The sequence below is a fragment of the Caretta caretta genome, chromosome 1 (genome assembly GCF_965140235.1).
Source record: "Caretta caretta isolate rCarCar2 chromosome 1, rCarCar1.hap1, whole genome shotgun sequence".
Classification (NCBI taxonomy): domain Eukaryota; kingdom Metazoa; phylum Chordata; order Testudines; family Cheloniidae; genus Caretta; species Caretta caretta.
Window position 1 is genome coordinate 293,130,309 of NC_134206.1, and position 19,496 is coordinate 293,149,804.

Here is a 19,496-nt window from a genome sequence, read left to right on the forward strand (position 1 = left end):
GGCCACAGAGGGAATAAAATTCCTTCATCTGAATCTATTTCATCTGAAGAGAATTCTGACCATTTCACCTATCCAGAAAAGTTTGGTACCTCATGCATTAACCTATGCTCTGGCTTCAAGGCACAGTGAGATGGAAACATCTCAGTCTACATTTTAAAGCTCCATCAACCCTGCAACATATCTAGAAAGATGCTAAGAACATATTAAATCTCAGAATAGATAAAATCTGTTGTCTGCAAGGGCTATAGTTTAAGATGCTGCAAAGAATGTTCAGAGTATAAACTAATACTAATATTGGATTAAGTCTGCAGCCAGACCATAAAACTGAAGTGCAACCTTCACTCATCTCAGTGGAACACTACCTTCAAAGTTTAGTTACCACTATCTACCACTGGAGACCCATCTACACTATAAACTGAACCTTGCTTGGCTTTCGCACAACAGTTTCCTGACGAAAGATGCAGCTCCAACCTTGTCATAATGTGGTTCAGTCTCGTCTGTGAAGACAGGACTAAACTGCATTATAACTACATATAACACTTGCATGTTATAACAAGATTCCCAGATAGTGTATTGACACATTTAATCCCATCTACAAAGACAAACAGTCAGGGGACCATCATGTTATAACACAGATATGGCAAAGTAGGGCAAATGAAAGAAAATAAAAATAAGTCTCTATTCAGAAAACCTTAGATTTTTGTCAAAAAATCAAATATATTTCTATTGTATCTGCTTATGAGTAGCCCTATAACAAAAAACAAATCTGTGTCATTATTGGTGAAGGAAACAAATTACAGTAAAGGTGTTTCATTTTAAACTTATTTCATAAATACTTTTTTTTTTTAACTTATGAAAAATACTTTAAGAGTGTTCCTTTAAAAAAAAGTCGGTCCAGATATACTCAGAATACCATGACCTTTCACAATTCTTCAGTTTTGGAATGAAGATGAAAAATTTTACACCATGAACTAGTTTTTTTAAAATGCAAATTGTTTGTGTGACTAATACTCTGCAGAATGTTGATAGCTTTCCTAATGAGTAAATGGAGATTTCTCTTGTCTATTTATCTTAAATTTGTGTCTTTTGATGCATAGCTGCCATTACCTGGCTTATGTTTTCCCACTTATGTCAGCATTCATGACAGCAGTGAAAACAAAAAAACAAACAAATAAAAGAGACATTAAAGTAAAATAGAGGGGAGGGACTGCTATTTCAAACACTTATAGGAATCTCCTCCTCAGCAATATTTTTACATCTCTTAATATAGAAGTACCCTTACATTGCATAGTCTTTTCTCAAACTTTCAAATTATTCTGTTGTGGGGATTTTGTTTAAGTACTGCTGTGCTAAACACTGGTGTATTAATGCAGGGACATCCAAACTTTTGCCCTTCTGAGGGCTCTAATGGCAACATGCAAGAAACCAACAGATTATATGCAATTTAATAAAGTTGCAGAAAGCTGGACAGATCATTTTAAGGTTGCACAGCTGCAGTCCACAGGGATTTCCAGTTCCAAAAGGCTATACTGCATCTCAATGTGAGCAACCTCTACTCAGATTAAGATGAAGCACTGGCTGCTGGGTACTGCAGTCTCCACAGGCAAGACTCATTAGATAAATGGGCATATTGTACAACTCCCTGGGCAACAAATGGTCAGATGAACATGCACGGTGAACAAGAGATATTGAGAGTCCTTACAAGACTTGTTAATATTTTTTGTTACTTTTCTCTGCTCAATCAACAGGTCAGTAGAGGAACAACTGAAAATTACTCCTGACGGAATTCTGTGCCCGAATATGGTCCACATATTTCTGTGCCCCCAGGCAGAAAAATGCAAAAGAAATCTGCGGGGGCACATGCACCTCTTCCCGGCAGCACATCTGTTCCAGTGTACCTGGAGCAGTCTCAGAGACTCAAGTCACTGCAGGGAGGGGGCGGAAGAGGGCTGGACATGGGAGACGCTGATCACAGTCAGGAGGCTGGTCTGGATGTGCATGTATACCAACGAGCAAGAGAGACTCTGTCCCTCTCACTTGCTACTGTGGCTCACCGGATAAGGGAGAGGCAGGGCTTTTTATTATGCTCAAGGCAGAAATGTGGCAGCCTGCCTGATATTTAATTGACCCCATTCTCTGAGGCTGAAATGTAACAGCCTGCCTGCCTAATAACATTGTTAATGTTCCTCGTGTTAGATAACTGTTCCCATTCTCAGTCAGTTCCCCTAGGAGCATAACACCTGTAAAAGTTTTAAGGCCCCTACATTGCCAGAGTCAGGTAAAGCCTTATAAATGACAGTGAGGGAATCAGCTAGGAAGATCTATGTGCTTTCTCACTTTTTTCCTGTACCAAAGTGGCACAGTAGGTTTAGATTACAACTCAGGATTTTACTCACCCATTAAAAAAAAGACTGAGGGCAAATAAAACATTTACCAGCCAATAAAATGTCAGGACAATCAGAACCAAGCACTTCCCAAAGTACCCAGCCAGGTCCAGGACAATGATTAGCAAAACTGTATGACTTTCATGTGTGGAAGTCTGAGCAATTTAAAATGACATTCTCCTTTTTTTTTCCCCTCCCTGTTTGATGTTCTGTAATGTAATTTAAATGAAAATCCAGAATTATAACTGGAATGCAGGGTATTAGTTACGAAGTGTTTGTAACTTAACTTTCATGTGTTTAGGAAATGCTGAATAGTTTGACTTTTTTCTGTATTGTAGTATAAATAAATTACCAAAACAATGGAAACCAGTGTGATTATATTGCATCATTTTAACAAAATATGCAGAATTTTGCAAAATTTTTAATTTTGGGGGGCAGAATCCCCCCAGGAGTAGAAAATTTTGAGCCCTTCACTAACAAATATAGTAACAGAAGGAAATGCAAGTATTCTACAAGATATTCCAACATTATTGTGGTTTTTTTGCTATGCACCAAACAGTAGCATATTACTGATGCCATGTGTTCTAAAAACCTGAAAGATGATTTTACATATCTGAAACATCTTTAAAAAAATGTTTTGCTTTCAGTGACCCAAAACACATTTCCCAACTGTATTGCTATTGTATATAATTACCTGCCAAAATATCGGTGTTTCTTGCAGCTATCGTTTTAACTTTTATTATTCCTGATTCAGCAGCCTATAAGCAAGAGATAACAATTAGTTCAGCAGCTACTTTACGTCTACATTATCTGAAAAGAAAGAGAAGTTATCTATGGTTAATGAAAATTGTAACATCAGTGCAGTTTTGTTGTATTCTCAGTATGTACAACCAATCTAACAGTGAGGGCTTTGTGCTTTCTGAAATTCTGCAGCCACAATCTCCATCTCTCTCCACACAATTGTGATCAAGAATCTCAACTTTAAAAAAGAAAGTGAATTCATGGTTACAAAGATAATCTCTGCCAAACAAAACCTGTATAATGTAGACTTCCCAAGTCTTCTAACAGCATGACAATTGCTAGGACGTATAAATTGCACCATTCATCTCAGCTGAAACACTGACTCAAAACCTAATAATATAATCAGCAGCATTTTTTTCACTGATCATTTTAGCAGTAGCATTCAGCTAACACACTTGTCCACTGCTGTTAGATGCAGCAGCTGATGTTGGAGAAGCAATGGGAAAACTGGCTGTTGTCAAACTAGAATCAGCTGACAAAACTTCCAGCTTTAACCCCAAAACAATCATGCAACATAGTTACAAGATCTGCAGGCGGTGTATATCAAAACATTCTGAAATGCTACAAGAGATACTTCATCAAATTAGACTATTTTTCATCTTTAATTCAATATAAGTGTTACTTTAGTTTAATGTAATAATCAAATAAACGTCTTTTAAAAATACATGTATTTAAAATTAATATGAAATTATAACTCCTCGTGTTAAGGCCTACCCTTATTATAATCTATTACAAGCATTTAAATTTAATTAATATTAAGTAGTACATGTTTGCTGCCAAAGTTTTAAAGTTAAACCAATGAACTCATGGACATCACTGACTAGCACTAGAACCAGAATTTGCTGAAGCTGTAAACTAGCTTTTGACAGCCTTTTGCAATTGCAGAGAAAATATTTTCTTCATTTCAGTTATTCAACTAGTTCAGTTCAATGACTAGTTCATTTAAAGTTGAGAAAACAACAGGCAGCTGAAAAAGCAGGAAAGCTTGTTTTTTTTCTCTTCCAATTTATCCATAAACACTAAGTGTGAGGATGAGATCTACTACTTCTAAAGCCTTGAAGGACATGGTGATCAGAAATACTCAGTTCAATTCACTAAATTACAAATACTTTCTTTGTTTTAAAAAAAAAACAGTTTTAAATACAAAACATATTTTGATTAACTTTTATCCTCCTTATCTATCCAGCACATAAGGTAGTTTTCTTTAATTAAAAAAATTAAAAAAATAATCAATTTTTGGTGCATTTTTAACTTAATTCCAGTTCCATCCAAATACAGCTCATGACAAATCACAAGTAAAAAAAAAATCTAGTAAATAATACATTATTCACGGTTTTATTGCATAATAAAAAGTGTACAAATTAATCTGAATAAATGTATATTGAGCTATATAATTGCTTAAATAATTGTTTACAGACATAGTACAGGGGTGGCCAAACCACAGCTTGTGAGCTGTATGTGGCAATTTTACAGTTGAGCCCCCCCACGCCCTCCCCATTCTCCACCTACCAGTCTGGGGTGCTGGAGAGCTCAGGGCTTCTGCCCTGTGGTGGGAGTCTAGGAGCTTCTGCCAGAGATGACTAGTGCCTGCTCGGGGGAGGTGGGGGGAAGAGCACAATGTAAAGGTTCGTTGCCCCCCCAAAAAGCTTGAGTCATGCCCCCACAGGAACACCCCCCCCCCCCCAATACCTTCAGCAGCTCCTCCCTGAAGTTCCCAGGTGTTAGCTCCATGTGGAGAAGCAACAGCAAACAGCTGGGAACTGCAGGGAGGAGACACTGCTTTAGCTCCATGGGGAGAGGCAACAGCAAAAGCAGCTGTTCTCCTGCAGCTCCCAGCTTGCCAGCTCCAGCAGCTGCCATGCAGGGACATGGGGCCCAGCAGCACCATGTGACTGAGCGGAAAAATCGGGGCGGGGTGGGGGAGATGGGACTCCACGTGCCCCCCCCCCCCCCCCCCATACATCACCTCTGGCTTCTGCCGGGGGCAGCTGGTCTCAGGACTTCAGCAGAACTGGGGCTGAAGTGTGATTTTTTTTTTTTTTAAGTTGACAGTGTAAATTTAAGAGAGCCATTGTAATTAATTTTATATTACTACTACAAACTTTCAAAGAACTGTATGTATTTTATTTTTCAGACAAAACCTAAATTCTAAATACATGCCTTTATCTATCTACAAGTTTTGTCAATTAAGTCCAAGTAAGAAAATGGTAGAAGTATGCATCAAGTCTTATACTCTGTTAAATTTCAATTTATTCCTGAAAGTTTTGGGAATGGAAATAAGCTGCGCTGAACACCACTTTCCTATATTTCAAAAACTCATACCTGAACTGACGTACAGTAATGACCATAAACCGATATGCAGATATATTATCTCAGTTTAAACTGCAGAACACACACTCTTATTTATTTTAACTATCTTAACTTCATTTGCTGAAATGTTTAAATTTTTCAGGAAGTCATCTCTGTTCTGCTACAGTTCTAAAAGCCAGGCTAATTAGGAGTACCTTGTCACATTATATTGTTTCTATTAATTAATATGAAGGATTTACTTGTCACAGTCTGACTTCAATTATCTTCAAACTAAACCTCATCACATCTTCTGGCAATTGATTTCTTTCCTGCCAGCAGTGACAAACTCAATTTGAATCAAAGAAAAATGAAATCTTTCCGTGGATACAAGATGTTCACATACGCTACCATACTTTGCTGGGAAAATGGAATAAACAATGTTATAGTGTAATGCCCCTGAACTGGTTACAAAGCTCTGCAATGTCTGTATAAAAATAGCAGATATTTCAGAATAAAATTAGATGAAAAACAAAAAAAAAAAATTGTTGAGACCAAAGCAAGATGTTTTACTGCCATTCTTAATACCAGAATACTTTATTTTTCTCATTCACAGAAATAGAGTAAGTTAGATGATCATTTAAAAAAACTAAACAATGCCCAAACTAATCAAACTGTCTACACTTATATTGTTATTACTACATGTAACAAGCAAAAGAATACTGATATATGAATATTTTATTGAAAAACTAACCATGTACTAAAAGTTTACAAAAAATTAAATTTCTAGTGCTCTAACTCCAATTTATGAGCAAGTGTCTATTAGCAGGAAAGAATTAATGTTTATTTTGCTAGCTATAATATGACTTTGCTAACTATAATTATTTTATTATATATCCAGTATGTTTACAAATTAAACTAATTTTAAAGCATCACTGCTTGTTTCTTTTTAAAAATAGAAGATATATACTTTGATCAAAAAGAATTATTGACTGTATGCAGCATGACACACAAGCTTTAGTTTAAGTTACTTTGTTCTCTGTCTACCTAGTGGTTCAATACACTTACCAGGAAATATGGAATCGAGTGTCTTTAATACGGAGAACATCAATATATGGTCCCAAATTATAAACAGGAAGTCTTGGTGATTACAGATAGGAGGAGGAGGTGGTCCCTGGGCCACAGGATCTGTTACATGTTTGGTCCACCCTATGAAAGAGTTTAATAGCCTCTGTTGCAGAGGACTGCCAGCACTGCTGATAAAGTACTGCAGTCAATAGCACAAACATGATCTTCCTCTACCAAATTCATTCAAACAGGGTAAAGTGTCAGGCTTTCAAGGTGGTAACATAAGATCTTTATTGCTACAGATGTTCTGTAGCGAATAGCACTCACAGTTGTAATGGTTTAATGGGGTATCTTTTATATTTAATTTTTGTGCAATTTTAGTATTTTGATATATGCAGATGCTACTATGATAGGAGCCAACTCCCATGATACTATAGAGACTGGGAAAGCCAACTGACTGAAGTGTTAGGTATTCTCAATCAGCTACCTCAAACTAGAAGTATTAGGCTAAAGGAATATTCCAGGAATATGCAGTAAGTATTATTGATTTTAATTTCATGATTTTGCTACAAGAATTAAGAGATGGGGGTTGGGAGAAGTTATATGTATATAGTGTGCAGGGACCTTAGATTACAGAGATAGATTCTCGCTGTTTGGTCACAGCCAGAGCAATCTGTTGGGTGCCTGAGTTTATATGAAGTGAATCAATAATCTCATATCAGTTGCAATGATCTCTCCACCTCATCAAAAGTTACCACAGTAAACACAATCTGTTGATAGCAGTCTTAGATATAGCCCAAAAAAAGAATGCAGGGAGTAAGGGCTTGGTCTACACTTCAAAGCTTTACCAGTGTAACCATTTCAGTTAGTGGTGCTTTTTACTGATACCATTAGACCAGTAAAAGCCCTAGTACAGTGGGCTCCAACCTTTTAAAGCCCAAAATCACTTTTTGAATCTAAGGGCAACCCAGGATCTATCCTGCCCCTTCCCTGAGGCCCCACCCCCTCCGCTCACTCCATCCAACCCACCCTCACTCAGTCTCACTGGGCTGGGGTAGGGGTTGCGGTTTGGGAGGGGGTGTGGGCTCCAGACTAAGGTCAAGGAGTTTACAGTGTGGGAGGAGGCTCTGGGCTGAGCCTGGGGCAGGTGGATGGGGTGCAGGAGGGGGTGAGAAGTGCAAGCTCTGGGGATGTGTTTGGGTACAGGAGGGTTGGGGCCGAGTGTTGGGGTGCAGGGTGCTGGCTCTGGGAGGCAGGTCAGGGCTGAGGCAGGGGTTGGAGTGCAGGAGGGGGTATGGGGTGCTGGCTCTAGGAGGGGGGGCAGGGCTGGAGCAGGGGGGGATTCGGGGTGCTGGCTCCGGGAGGGGGCTCAGGGCTGGGGTGTGGCCTCCCACTGGGTAGCATTTACTATGGGCAGCTCCCAATCGGCAGCGCAGCAAGGCTAAGACAGGCTCCCTGACTGCCTCGGCCCCACACTGCTCCCAGAAGGGGCCAACGTGCCTCTATAGCCCCTGGTATGGGGAACGGGGGGTCTGTGTCTCCTCTATGCAGACACCGCCCCCAAAGATCCCATTGGCCATAGTTCCCTGTTCCCAGCCAATGAGAGTTGCAAGGGCGCTGCTTGCAGGCAGGAGCAGTATGTGGAGACCCCTGCCTGCGGGGGTGTGCTGGCCACTTCCAGTGGCAGCCCCACTATACCACCAAAGATTGCGATTGACTGGAAGAGTCCCCAGGATCGACCTGTCCATTGCAATCGACGGGTTGGTGACCACTACACTAGCATGGATCGGTATAAATGTGACTTATACCGGTATAGTTATTCTCCTTCCCATATGGTACAGTTAATGTGCAAAAACTTCCTACCATTGACAAACCTAAACTACAGTTACTCTTAGAAGTTGCTCCTTAATTTCCTGATATGCAAAGAGATTGTGAACTTATAATAGATCTAGCAGGCCTGTGACTATGTCTAGCATATGCAGTAAAGAACTGCAACTTCCATCAACCTGCAACTAAAAATGCCCACAAACAAAATATTTAAGATATTAGCGAAAATACCTGTAAGGGTTGTGGGCTTTTATTCAAGATTTGTCTGATATTACAAAGGATGCAATGTGACACCAACTCCTCCAGTTGCTCAGACTTAATAATTGGGACAAAGAAAGCATTTCAAAAAATCTCTACCACCAGGAATTTAAATGGTAATTTGTGTCTTAGCAATTTGACTAGACTGCTGGGTCACCTCTAGAGCCTCAAAATTGCCTTAAGGTTTATAGCTCTTACTAGAGAAAAGTGAAATCAAAATCAATCTCTCTCTCTCTTTTCTTAAAAAAAAAAAAAAAAAAAAAAAAAAGGCCTTTAGCACTTTCAGTGCTGATAGCTTATGGTAGTAAAACATTACACACACTGCAATTTAAACATTAAGACTGGATGGGGATGTTCAATATTATTTAGGATCATTTTCATACTTACTATAACACGTACTGTTTGATTAAAAAAAGAGCAGTTTTTGCCAATTTAACACTATTTCTCTTGTCCAGTGATTGGATATTGTTTTATTGCCCCCAGTTAGGAAGACAGACTCTTGTTTAAAGTGTAGTTTTCATTTTGTATTCAACAAAATGACCCAAAATGACCATAAATTATAAGTCATTACTTTATTGCAGATAGGGGGGTATAGCTCAGTGATTTGAGGATTGGCCTGCTAAACCCAGGGCTGTGAGTTCAATCCTTGAGGGGGCCATTTAGGGATCTAGAGCAAAAATCTGTCAGGGACAGTACTTGGTCCTGCTAGTGAAGGCAGGGGACTGGACACGATGACCTTTCAAGGTCCCTTCCAGTTCTATGAGATAGGTATATTGCCATATTAAAATAAATAAATAAGACAACAGCAATGTGTTCACACTATTTCAAGATATGACTGTGGTATGGGAAATGAGATTAATGATGTGACTATTATGCAGAAATGTCCAATCATATGCATATATATTTCCATAATAGTAAATCTCACAGATATCCTGAATTAGAGCTTTTTCTTAGAAAATGTTATTGTAGCTTTGCTTTTATACATCATTCCAGCTACATATTTTACTTCCAAATGTGTTCTGAATTTTTTAATATTCGCATTCAGATGTTTTAAACTTTTCATCATTCATAATGCGTTCTGAAACACAAAGTATTTACTCAAGCCTGTCTTCTCAAGAATCATCAAAACAGATTATTCTACTATTTTAGGGCCCAGTAGATTTCAATAGCTGTAGACTTTGCTGCAAAACCCAAGAAGAATTTAATTTTTCAAGTCCAAGTCTGCAGCTATTAAGGTTGTGAACAAAGCATTCTAAACATGAGCCAAATGTAAACTGAAATAATACCTTCTTGAGCCTGCACACAGGCTGCAAAAAAAAAAAAAAAAGTATAACAGATGTATGATCTGCTCAAATATCAAAGGTGTGCCAACACTGAAACCTAATAATTACAATCTAAATCAGGGTGGGCAAAGTTTTTGGCCCGAGGGCCACATCGGGATTGCGCAACTGTATGGAGGGCCAGGTAAGGAAGGCTGTACTTCCCCAAACAGCATGGCCCCCGCCCCCTATCCACCCGCTCCCACTTCTCACCCCCTGACTGCCCCCTTCCAGGACCCACCCCCATCCAACACCCCTGCTCCCTGTCCTTTGACTGCCCCCCGGAACCCCACTCCCTATGCACCCCTCCCCCAGCTCCTTGTCCCCTGACTGCCCCAACCCCTATCCACACCCCTACCCCCTGACAGGCCCCCCTGGGACTCCCACACCTATCCAACCCCCCTGTTCCCTGACCGCCCCCTCCCAGAACTTCCGCTCCATCCAACCACTTCCTGCTCCCTGTCCCCTGCCCCTTATCCAATCCCCTTAGGGTTGCCCCTTATCCAACCTCCGCTCCCCGCTCCCTTACCATGCCACTCAGAGCAGCAGGAGCTGGCAGCCACGCCACCCGCGCTGTGCAGCAGGAGCAGCGGGCCAGAGCACTGGCGGCGCGGCGAGATGAGGCTGCAAGGGAGGGGGAACATCAGGGGAGGGGCTAGGGGATATCCTCCCCGGCTGGGAACTCAAGGGCCAGGCAGGATGGTCCCGTGGGCCGTAGTATGCCCACCTCTGATCTAAATGTTAGTATTATCAGACAAGAAAGATAATTTTAGCAGCTGCATTTTGTGTGGATTGGAAGGGGATGATGTTGGTGCAAAGGAACCTGGAAAAGATGCGGCCAGGTCACAGACAAAATGTTTTAGCTGCTCGGATAAAATAAAATGGTTCAATTCTCTGAATGTTGTACAAGAACAAAGTATAAGATTTGGGAAAAGAAAAGGGAATGCTAGGTGCCAGGTTCCTCAAACAAATGGTTGTTAGGCCAATGATGAAGAATTCTTTATGCTGGTAATCTTGCTAGTTCTACAGACATGTTTCTAAACTTTTGATTTTAAATAAGTTATTGAGAAGCCATTTTGGTGCAATCTACAGTGAAATCCTGGCCCCACAGAAGTCAATGGGAGGTTAGTCATTTCCCCTGGCCCCTTTTATTCTAGCTTTTTCCCTGGCATGGCACACAGAATACATTAGTCACTTTGTAGTTATGGGCAGAGATCAGGCATCTAGTTCTTTTATACTATCAGCAGTCTTTGAAACCATCTTCTACACAATCCAGCCAACACACTTATGGTCCTGGTGAGTGGGAGGGATTGTTCAAACTACTATACTCCTACCTGAAGAAACACCAAAGACTGGCACTAGACAATCATTTATCTGCACAAAGATAAATGTGAGATTCTGAAGAGATTTTTTCTCTCATCTTTCTCATTCAAAGAGTCTGATATATTTTCATTTGTGCCTCCAAACTTCAGTGTGGAAGATGCAATAGCTATGTATGTTTGTACAGGTTCTGACTGGATTACCACAACATGCTTGGCATGGGGTTATATTTGAAGACCATTCAGAAGCTACAGTTAATGCAGAATGAGATTATGTCTTCCTGATGATGTGAGCTACAGAAAGCACAATTCTCTGGTGACTTGTTGCCTTCTGCGTGTATATTGAGATGTTGGCCATGATCTATTGTCCCTACATGTAAGGTCTTTCATTTTCAGTTTTTTACAAATTTTTAATCAAAAAAATTTCCGGGGTTTATAAAAGCCATTATTTAATTTTTACTGATTTTCACCCAAATTGTGGAACACTCAAGTACACAAAAATATTGAGTATGACAAAAATCCAAAACACAACATTAGGAAGATATATTTATGTTAATAAATTAATCTAAGTGTAAATGCAAGGCTATCATTAAAGTACGGCAATGTAGTGGAAGACTCATCCATATAAGTGCATATATGCACATACCTTTAATGTACAGATCATGAAATAAATCACATCATTAAACTGCTTTTACTTTCAATATTTGTATTTTTCTCTAGTTGTTGCTTTCTTTCTGTTCTCCTGTCTCCCAATATTAACCTTGATATTTACCCAGAAAGCTGTGAATTTAATTTTTGTAGTAATTTTCACTTTTTAAAATTTTTGTAACAAGCACTAATAAATTCCCATGAAATGTTAGACAAATAAAAACAAAAAATTGAAGGGCCTTGCCTACCTGTTACAGTACAATGGAAAGAATTTAGGCTTCCCCCTATGCTCCCCCTACCATTATGTTTAAAATGTTAGAAGTTTTACAAACCAACAAAGGCTGGCAACATTCTCAATCAAAGTTCGAGTTTTAACTCGAGTGACACTTAAGACAGAGTTGATGGACAGGAGGCAGGATGGTTCACAAAAATAAGCACTAAAGTTGAGTCAGGAAGTCCCTAATTCTAAAGTTAGCTGACTGTGGCCTTCACCAAGCCATTTCACTTCTCTGACTCAGTTTTCCCATCTGTCAAACAGAGATAACAATAGTGACCTGGTTTGTAAAGCACTTTAAGATCTACTGATGTAAAATGCCATATAACAGCTAGGTATTATTGTTACAACTACTACAAAGGACTGTTGTGGAACCATTTTGTGTGTATAGTGACACATCTATAAGCCTGGCTCCCGATCCTCCCACATTTCCTTGTTCAAAGCAACACAGAAGGAGCTCATGAAGAGGCTCACCCAATTCTGCCCTTTTGCACAGCAAAACCATATCATTTCCACTGTAATGAAACAACCCTCCCACCCCCACCAAGTTTGCACTCCCTTTCTTGGTCCTACAGCAGTTCAGGGCCTAATTCTTCAACCCTTACTCAGTCAATAGGACTACTTGCTGAAGCAAGATTTATTTATATGAATAAATGGTTGCAGAATAGGCCCTAACCTTCTCCCCAGATCTGTGGTGATATCAGTCTACAATACTGATTCCAAAACAATATTTTAGCAGGCTGAAAAGTTCTATAAAACTCAAAGAAACTCATCAACAAAAGCAGTTATGTCCGTTTCTGCTCCATTCCAAATGAAAGTGGGTAAGAAAGGTGGGTGAACAAGAGACACCAGGAGAATTAAACATTTAACGTTGAAGAAAGGAACACAATCAGACACAAGGATGAAAAAATTGTTATATGGAAAGTATAAAAATATTTTAAGCTTTTTTTGAAGGTATTTCAAACAACTATGAATAGAAATGAATTTAAAACTATCAGTTAAAAAAAATACATGCAGAGAGTTAATTTGTAAGTGAGAATTCTATGTCCTCCTTCATTTTCCTGTTATCCTGCAGGATTTCCTTTCACCACAACTCTGGCTGCATTCTTGCATAGTGGCTTTCAAATACAGTAATCTGAACTTACTCTAAAATTGTGTAATTCCATTTCAATTCATGCAGACGCTGACTCAACTGGGAAAGTACTACCATTCAAGAATGGCAGCTTATGTTAATTCAGGTCTGGAAAGAAGAGCTCTGTGTAGCTCAAAAGCTTGTCTCTTTCACCAATAGAAGTTGGTCAAATAACAGATTACCTCGCTCACCATGTCTCTCCACTGAATGCATCCGATGAAGTGAGCTCTAGCTCACGAAAGCTTATGCTCAAATAAATCTGTTAGTCTCTAAGGTGCCACAAGTACTCCTTTTCTCTAACTTATGTTAAGGGACAGTCTGGAACAAGACAAAGAAAGCAAGGAAAAGAAAGAGTATTTGAACAATGACTTACTCCCTAATGTCTGCTGTTCCAAGTTATTTCAGCAGAAGTCACCCTAAAATACAGGAGATACCAATAGAACCTTTTTACTTTCACTCATTATGGAGTAAATAATTAAGCAATCAATTTGCAAACACCTAGAAATAAGGTGACAAGTAACAGCAAATTGTCAAAATGTCAAAAACAAATGGTGTCAAACCAACATAATAGCTGTCTTTGACAGGGTAACAAGCCTTGTGGCTATCAGGGAAGCAGAAGATGTGATATCTTGACTTTAGTAAGGCTTTTGGTACTGTCTCACATAAATGTCTCAAACAAACGAGGGAAATGTAGCCTAGATGGAGATATTGTAAGGTGGGTGCATAGCTGACTGGAAAACCATTCCCAGAAAGTAGTTATAAGTGGTTCACAGTTAAGCTGGAAGGGCATATTTAGTGGGGTCTCTCAGGGATCAGTCCTAGATCTGGTTCTGTTCGATATCTTCATAAATTATTTAGATAATTGTATAGAGAGTTTGTGGATGATACCAAGCTAAGAGAGGTTGAAAGTGCTTTGGAGGATAGGATTCATATTCAAAATGATGTGGACAAAATAGGATGAAATTCAGTGAGGGTATGTCTTCACTACCCGCCAGATCAGCGGGCAGCAATGGATCCAGTGGGGATTGATTTATCACGTCTAGATGAGTCAAACTAGACTACACGTGATAAATCGACCCCTGAGCACTCTCCTGTCAACTCCTGTACTCCAGCAGAGCGAGAGGTGCAGGGAGAGTTGATGGGGGAGAGGCAGCAGTTAACTCACCACGGTAAGTCGATTGAAGTATGTCGATTTCACCTACGTTATTTGTGTAGCTGAAGTTGCTTAACTTATATTTCTTATATTTCTTCTAATACTTAGAAAGTCAGTGGTCACACAAATTAATCCAATAACTATTTTAAACACCAGGATAAAACAATATTCCTAATTCCAATTCCCTAATAGCTAAAAACGTGGTAATTGCCAAATCCAAATAAGCATGTTGTTTAATATTAACTCTATAGTACTGGTAGCACACCTGCCAAATTATTTGCTGCCAGATCATTCGCTCTGATTAAATAATTACAAATAACATTATCAGTTCATTTTGCACTAACACCCAGCATTATTTTCATTATCATTTTGCAACACCTATAGGTTCAAATAGTGGTTAGTTGTGTTTTGGGTTATTAATACCATGCAGTTCAATCCAAATTTAGAAGTTAAGTATTTACTTCCTGCCAAAAAAGGACAAAGACTACCAAGCCTAATATGTTAAAAACAAAATAATAATTATAGCAAATGATAAACATATATATTGTATATAGACCTGTACTATACTATAGTACAGAAATAGAATTCTGTAGTAAACTGGAGTAAATTCTGCATCAGTGTAATTAACTTTGCCAATAAAAACTGATGAGGCATTTCACAACTTTATGATCATCACATCATTCTTCGGCCTCAGAATACATTTTTCATTTTCAAAACACCTCTGTGTAATAGTGTAAATCTATAGATACGAATAAGACTTGTAAACCATTACATGACACAGCCAAAAATGAAAAAAACACAAGGTACAGTCTGAATGTCAACTTCAATAGCAAATTGATGTTTTTTCCATTCAGTTACAGCAGCGGTTACCAAACTGTGGATCAGGATCCAAAAGTCGGTTGCGACTCCATTTTAATGGGGTCTCCAGGGTTGGCATTAGACTTGCTGGGGCCCAGGGCTGAAGCCAAAGCCCGAGCCCCACTGCTCAGAGCTGAAGCCCTGGGGCACTAGGGCTCGGGCAAGCTCAGGCTTTGGTCCCTGCTCCTGGGGTCATGTAGTAATTTTTGTTGCCAGAAGGGGGCTGTGGTGCAATGAAGTTTGAGAACACCTGAATTACAGAAAGGTTAAGTATAGCACATTAACTATACCCAAAATATTGCCAGCAATGTATGCTCAAGGCATTAGAATTTTTGATTGTTTGTTTTTTTGTACAACCCATTTTGCCCAGAATCAAATGTCATTGTAAGTGACATCACCTAGTAAATCACCAGGTACACCTCTATTGGTCTCCTACAAAAACGTATAAGCCTAGAATAAAGGATAATGATGCTGGCTGAACTGTTGGAGCTTCAGGATACATGCTCTTACATATGCTGTGAAAAAGCATCTAAGACTTGGGGGTGGGGGTGAGGGGGGAGATGAAGAGTGTGTTTCATGATTTCTCTCCTCCTCATGCCATAGCTATTCATAATTGAAGCAATTCCAAGGTTTCTCAACCTCACAGATTAGCAAACACAATGATTCTCTGAGGTAATATTTTTTATTGGACCAACTTCTGTTGGTGAAAAAGACAAGCTTTTGAGCTACACAGAGCTCTTCTTCAGGTCTGGGAAACGTTCTCATAGGGTAATGTCTACACTGCAATTAAAAATCCATGGCTGGCCCGTACCAGTTGACTGGGCTCATGGGGCTTGGAGCTTGAGGTAAGGAGCTGTTTAACTTCAATGCAGATGTTTGGGCTCGGGTTGAAGCCCGGGCTCTAGAACCTGTGAGGTGGGAGAGTCCCAGAACTTGGGCCACAGCCCAAGCCCAGACATCTACACTGCAATTAAACAGCCCCTTAGCCCGAGTGAGCTGACACAAGCGACAAGCCAGCCGCGGGTTTTTAATTGCAGTGTATACATACCCATAGCGTCACAACTAAATATAATCCCTAAGTAGTTAAAACATAACCTAAGAGACACAGGCGGGTGATGTACGTACAATCTTTTACTGGAGCTAACTTATGTTGGTGAGAGAGAAGTTGGCCTGAAGAAGAGCTCTGTGTGGTTTGAAAGCTTGTCTCTCTCATCAACGGAAGTTGGTCCAATAAAACATATTACCTCGCCCACCTGGGACGACGCTGCATATACATATTCTAAGATACCATTCAAGGTGAAGTAACTACAACAACAATGCAAACATATATGATCACATATTGTTTCTCAAGTAAAACAGTATATCATAAAAAAATGTCTGCAACCTGGATTCCCATGCAACGTCACATGTTGGGGTATTACTCTAAGTCAGACAAATAGATTAATTTTCAGACAAAATGTTTAACAATTAGTTCTGCTTCATTCACTAAGCCAGAGGTTCTCAAACTATGGGTCGAGACCCCAAAGTGGGTTGCGACCGCATTTTAATTGGGTTGCCTGGGCTGGCTTAGACTTGCTGGGGGCCAGGGCCAAAGCCCAAGCCCGAGGGCTTCAGCCCTTGGCAGCAGGGCTAAGGTTACAGGCCCCCTGCCTGGGCTGAAGCCTTTGGGCTTCGGCTTTGGCCCCCCGGCCTGGGGCAGTGGGGCTTTGGCTTTGCCCCTCCACCCCAGGGTAGCAGGGCTTGGGCAGGCTCAGGCTTCGGTCCCCCTTCTGGGGTCCTGTAGTAATTTTTACTGTCAGAAGGGAGTCAAAGTGCAATGAAGTTTGAGAACCCCTGCACTAAGCACTTTACAATGAGAATGAAAAATTGTTATGACATGGTATTATCTGAGATATATGATCATGTGATTAGAGACTACATCATTACTACATATGCAAAATGAAGCAGAGTTAAAGAGACACTGTCAATGTAGTCAAAAGAAATTAGCTGTTTCAGGTAACACAACCTTTCAGTTTTTGTGGTTTTACAATCCTTTTTACGGTTTTAAGTGTGTTTTTCCTCCTCTTGTTTGTGTATGAAAAACCCACAAAAAATGGGAAGTGACAGACTACCAAGGTGAAATAAGGAAAAACTAACTACACACAAAATATTGTTAAATGCATAAAATAATAAAAAAAGGAAAATCCTCTCTCTTTCAGCTATAGTAATCTTGACACGTTAAGAAAGGAGGTAAAAAATTCAGACAAGCATGATTTTGAAGTTGACGATGTCTAAGATTGCATTTGCAACCTTAATTTTGATTTCAAAATGGAACCAAATTTATTATCTTAAAGTAGAAATTTCATGAATAAAAAAAGCAAAGCTTTTTTTTTTTTTTTTTTTAAGAAAATAAGGTCCTTCACCTGAAATGAAAACAACTTGTTGATACGTAAAGCACATGCCCAAAGAAAGAGTTCATGAAGAGCTCTGATTCTCTTAGTGTGCGCCTGGCATCATGGATAACTTTACCTGCTGACAAAGATTTCAGTGGTTCTGAACAAACTACACTGAATTTGGAGACAAACTTCACTGGGGAGATGTACACATCCACTCCACAGATAACACCTCAGCGTCACAACTAGATCTGCGAATTTGGAACCCTGTATATATATGAAGCCGCACGAAAGTCAATGGGGTGCCATGGAAGCAGAGGGATCTGCCCCCATAGTACCAGAGCCTAAATTAGCAATATGCACCTAATGCAGCCTACCTTCCCTTTCTTTTACCATAGGTGACTCCTGTTAAAAATACTGCTATTGTTAAATATTTACAATATATGTGCAAAATGTGCAAAGCCTCATAACTCAGGCAAGCTTCAGGCAAATTTCATCAAATCATTCAGTCATTTCTCCTTTCTAAGGGTTATCTCCCTGCTAAATTTCATATTTCAACCCTCACCTGAACTGATTATGAAAAGTCCATAAGACTTTTTTGGTGGGACGGGGGGACGACAAGTAGCATTTTTCAACACACTACGTGAGCTCAGCTGCTGAACTAGTCTGAACGAAACTCCAGCCCTCCCCCCCCGAACACCCACCTCTGGGCAGAGACTAGGCTTAAAAAGTTCCAAATCCAACTCGAAGCACCAGAGCTTCCCGACGGTTTATAAACCCGAGCAAAGACAGACCCAAGCTGTCAGCAACACAACCCGGGTTACCAGCCCGCACCCGGCACCGGCCCAGCACTGGCGGGCTCAGCACACCCACCACGCACTCACGCACACCGCAGCCCGGGCCCCCCTGCCCCTCCCAGGCGCCGGCCTAGCTGAGGGGGCTCCCTGGGCAGGGGGTGAGACGGGACGCTGCCCCACCCCCTTCTGGCCCAGGGCCTGAGGAGAGGGCGCCCCCAGCCCCTCACCTCCTTGACGGGGGGGAATTTCTTCCGACACTCCAGGCTCAGGCCCCGCAGGTCTCCCTGCGTGTTTTCCAGCAGCTTCTTCACGGCCTCGGGGCTGCTGGTCCCGGACATGGCGCCGCCGGCCCGCGCTGAGGCGGCGAGGGCGGCAGCAGCGAAAGGACGGGCCGGGACAGCGGCTGGCTCCGCGGGGCCGCGGCCGGACACGTCTGCGCGAAAGCGCCGGAAACCTTCCCCGTCGGTCCCCTCCCGCTCCCACAATCCCGGGCGGCGGCGCCGCCGCGTCGGGCCCACTTCCGCACGCACGGCCCGGGGGCGGGGAGAGCGGGGCTGCGAACCTACCCGCGGAGAGGTGCTGCCCCCTCGTCGCTGCCGGTGGCGGGAGACCGTCCCCTCAGGTGCTTTGCGGGCGCGCCCCAGGCGGGCTCGCGGGGGATCACAAGTGATGCCGAGCGCCTTTCGTCAGCGTGTCCCTGAGGGGCCCGGCCAGCCCCAGCCCTGCACCCCGGGGCGACGGTCCGTTTGAAATAGCAGGTTTCAGAGTAGCAGCCGTGTTAGTCTGTATTCGCAAAAAGAAAAGGAGGACTTGTGGCACCTTAGAGACTAACAAATGTATTTGAGCATAAGCTTTCGGGAGCGACAGCCCACTTCACTGGATGCATTCGGTCCGATGAAGTGAGCTGTAGCTCACGAAAACTTATGCTCAAATAAATTTGTTAGTCTCTAAGGTGCCACTAGTCTGCCTTTAATTTTATTGAAATAGCGTGTCCCACAGT

The 19,496-nt window shown here is 41.2% G+C and overlaps 1 protein-coding gene across 4 annotated transcripts in view; it reads right to left on the reverse strand.

The window, feature by feature from the left end:
- The window catches only part of MON2 (MON2 regulator of endosome-to-Golgi trafficking), a 156,879-nt gene extending 137,902 nt beyond the window's left edge, over positions 1-18,977 (reverse strand). For 2 of the 4 annotated variants that reach the window (XM_048835935.2, XM_048835934.2), the window contains exons 1-2: positions 18,724-18,976; positions 3,079-3,142 (exon numbers count right to left, since the gene is read on the reverse strand). In XM_048835935.2, the coding sequence (XP_048691892.2) occupies positions 3,079-3,142; positions 18,724-18,834 (175 nt within the window). In that variant the 5' untranslated portion in view covers positions 18,835-18,976. Of the gene's footprint in view, positions 1-3,078; positions 3,143-6,539; positions 6,681-18,723 lie in introns of all 4 variants that reach the window. The other 2 variants (XM_048835938.2, XR_007354601.2) reach the window with 2 other exon arrangements.
- Positions 18,978-19,496: the final 519 nt, after the last annotated feature.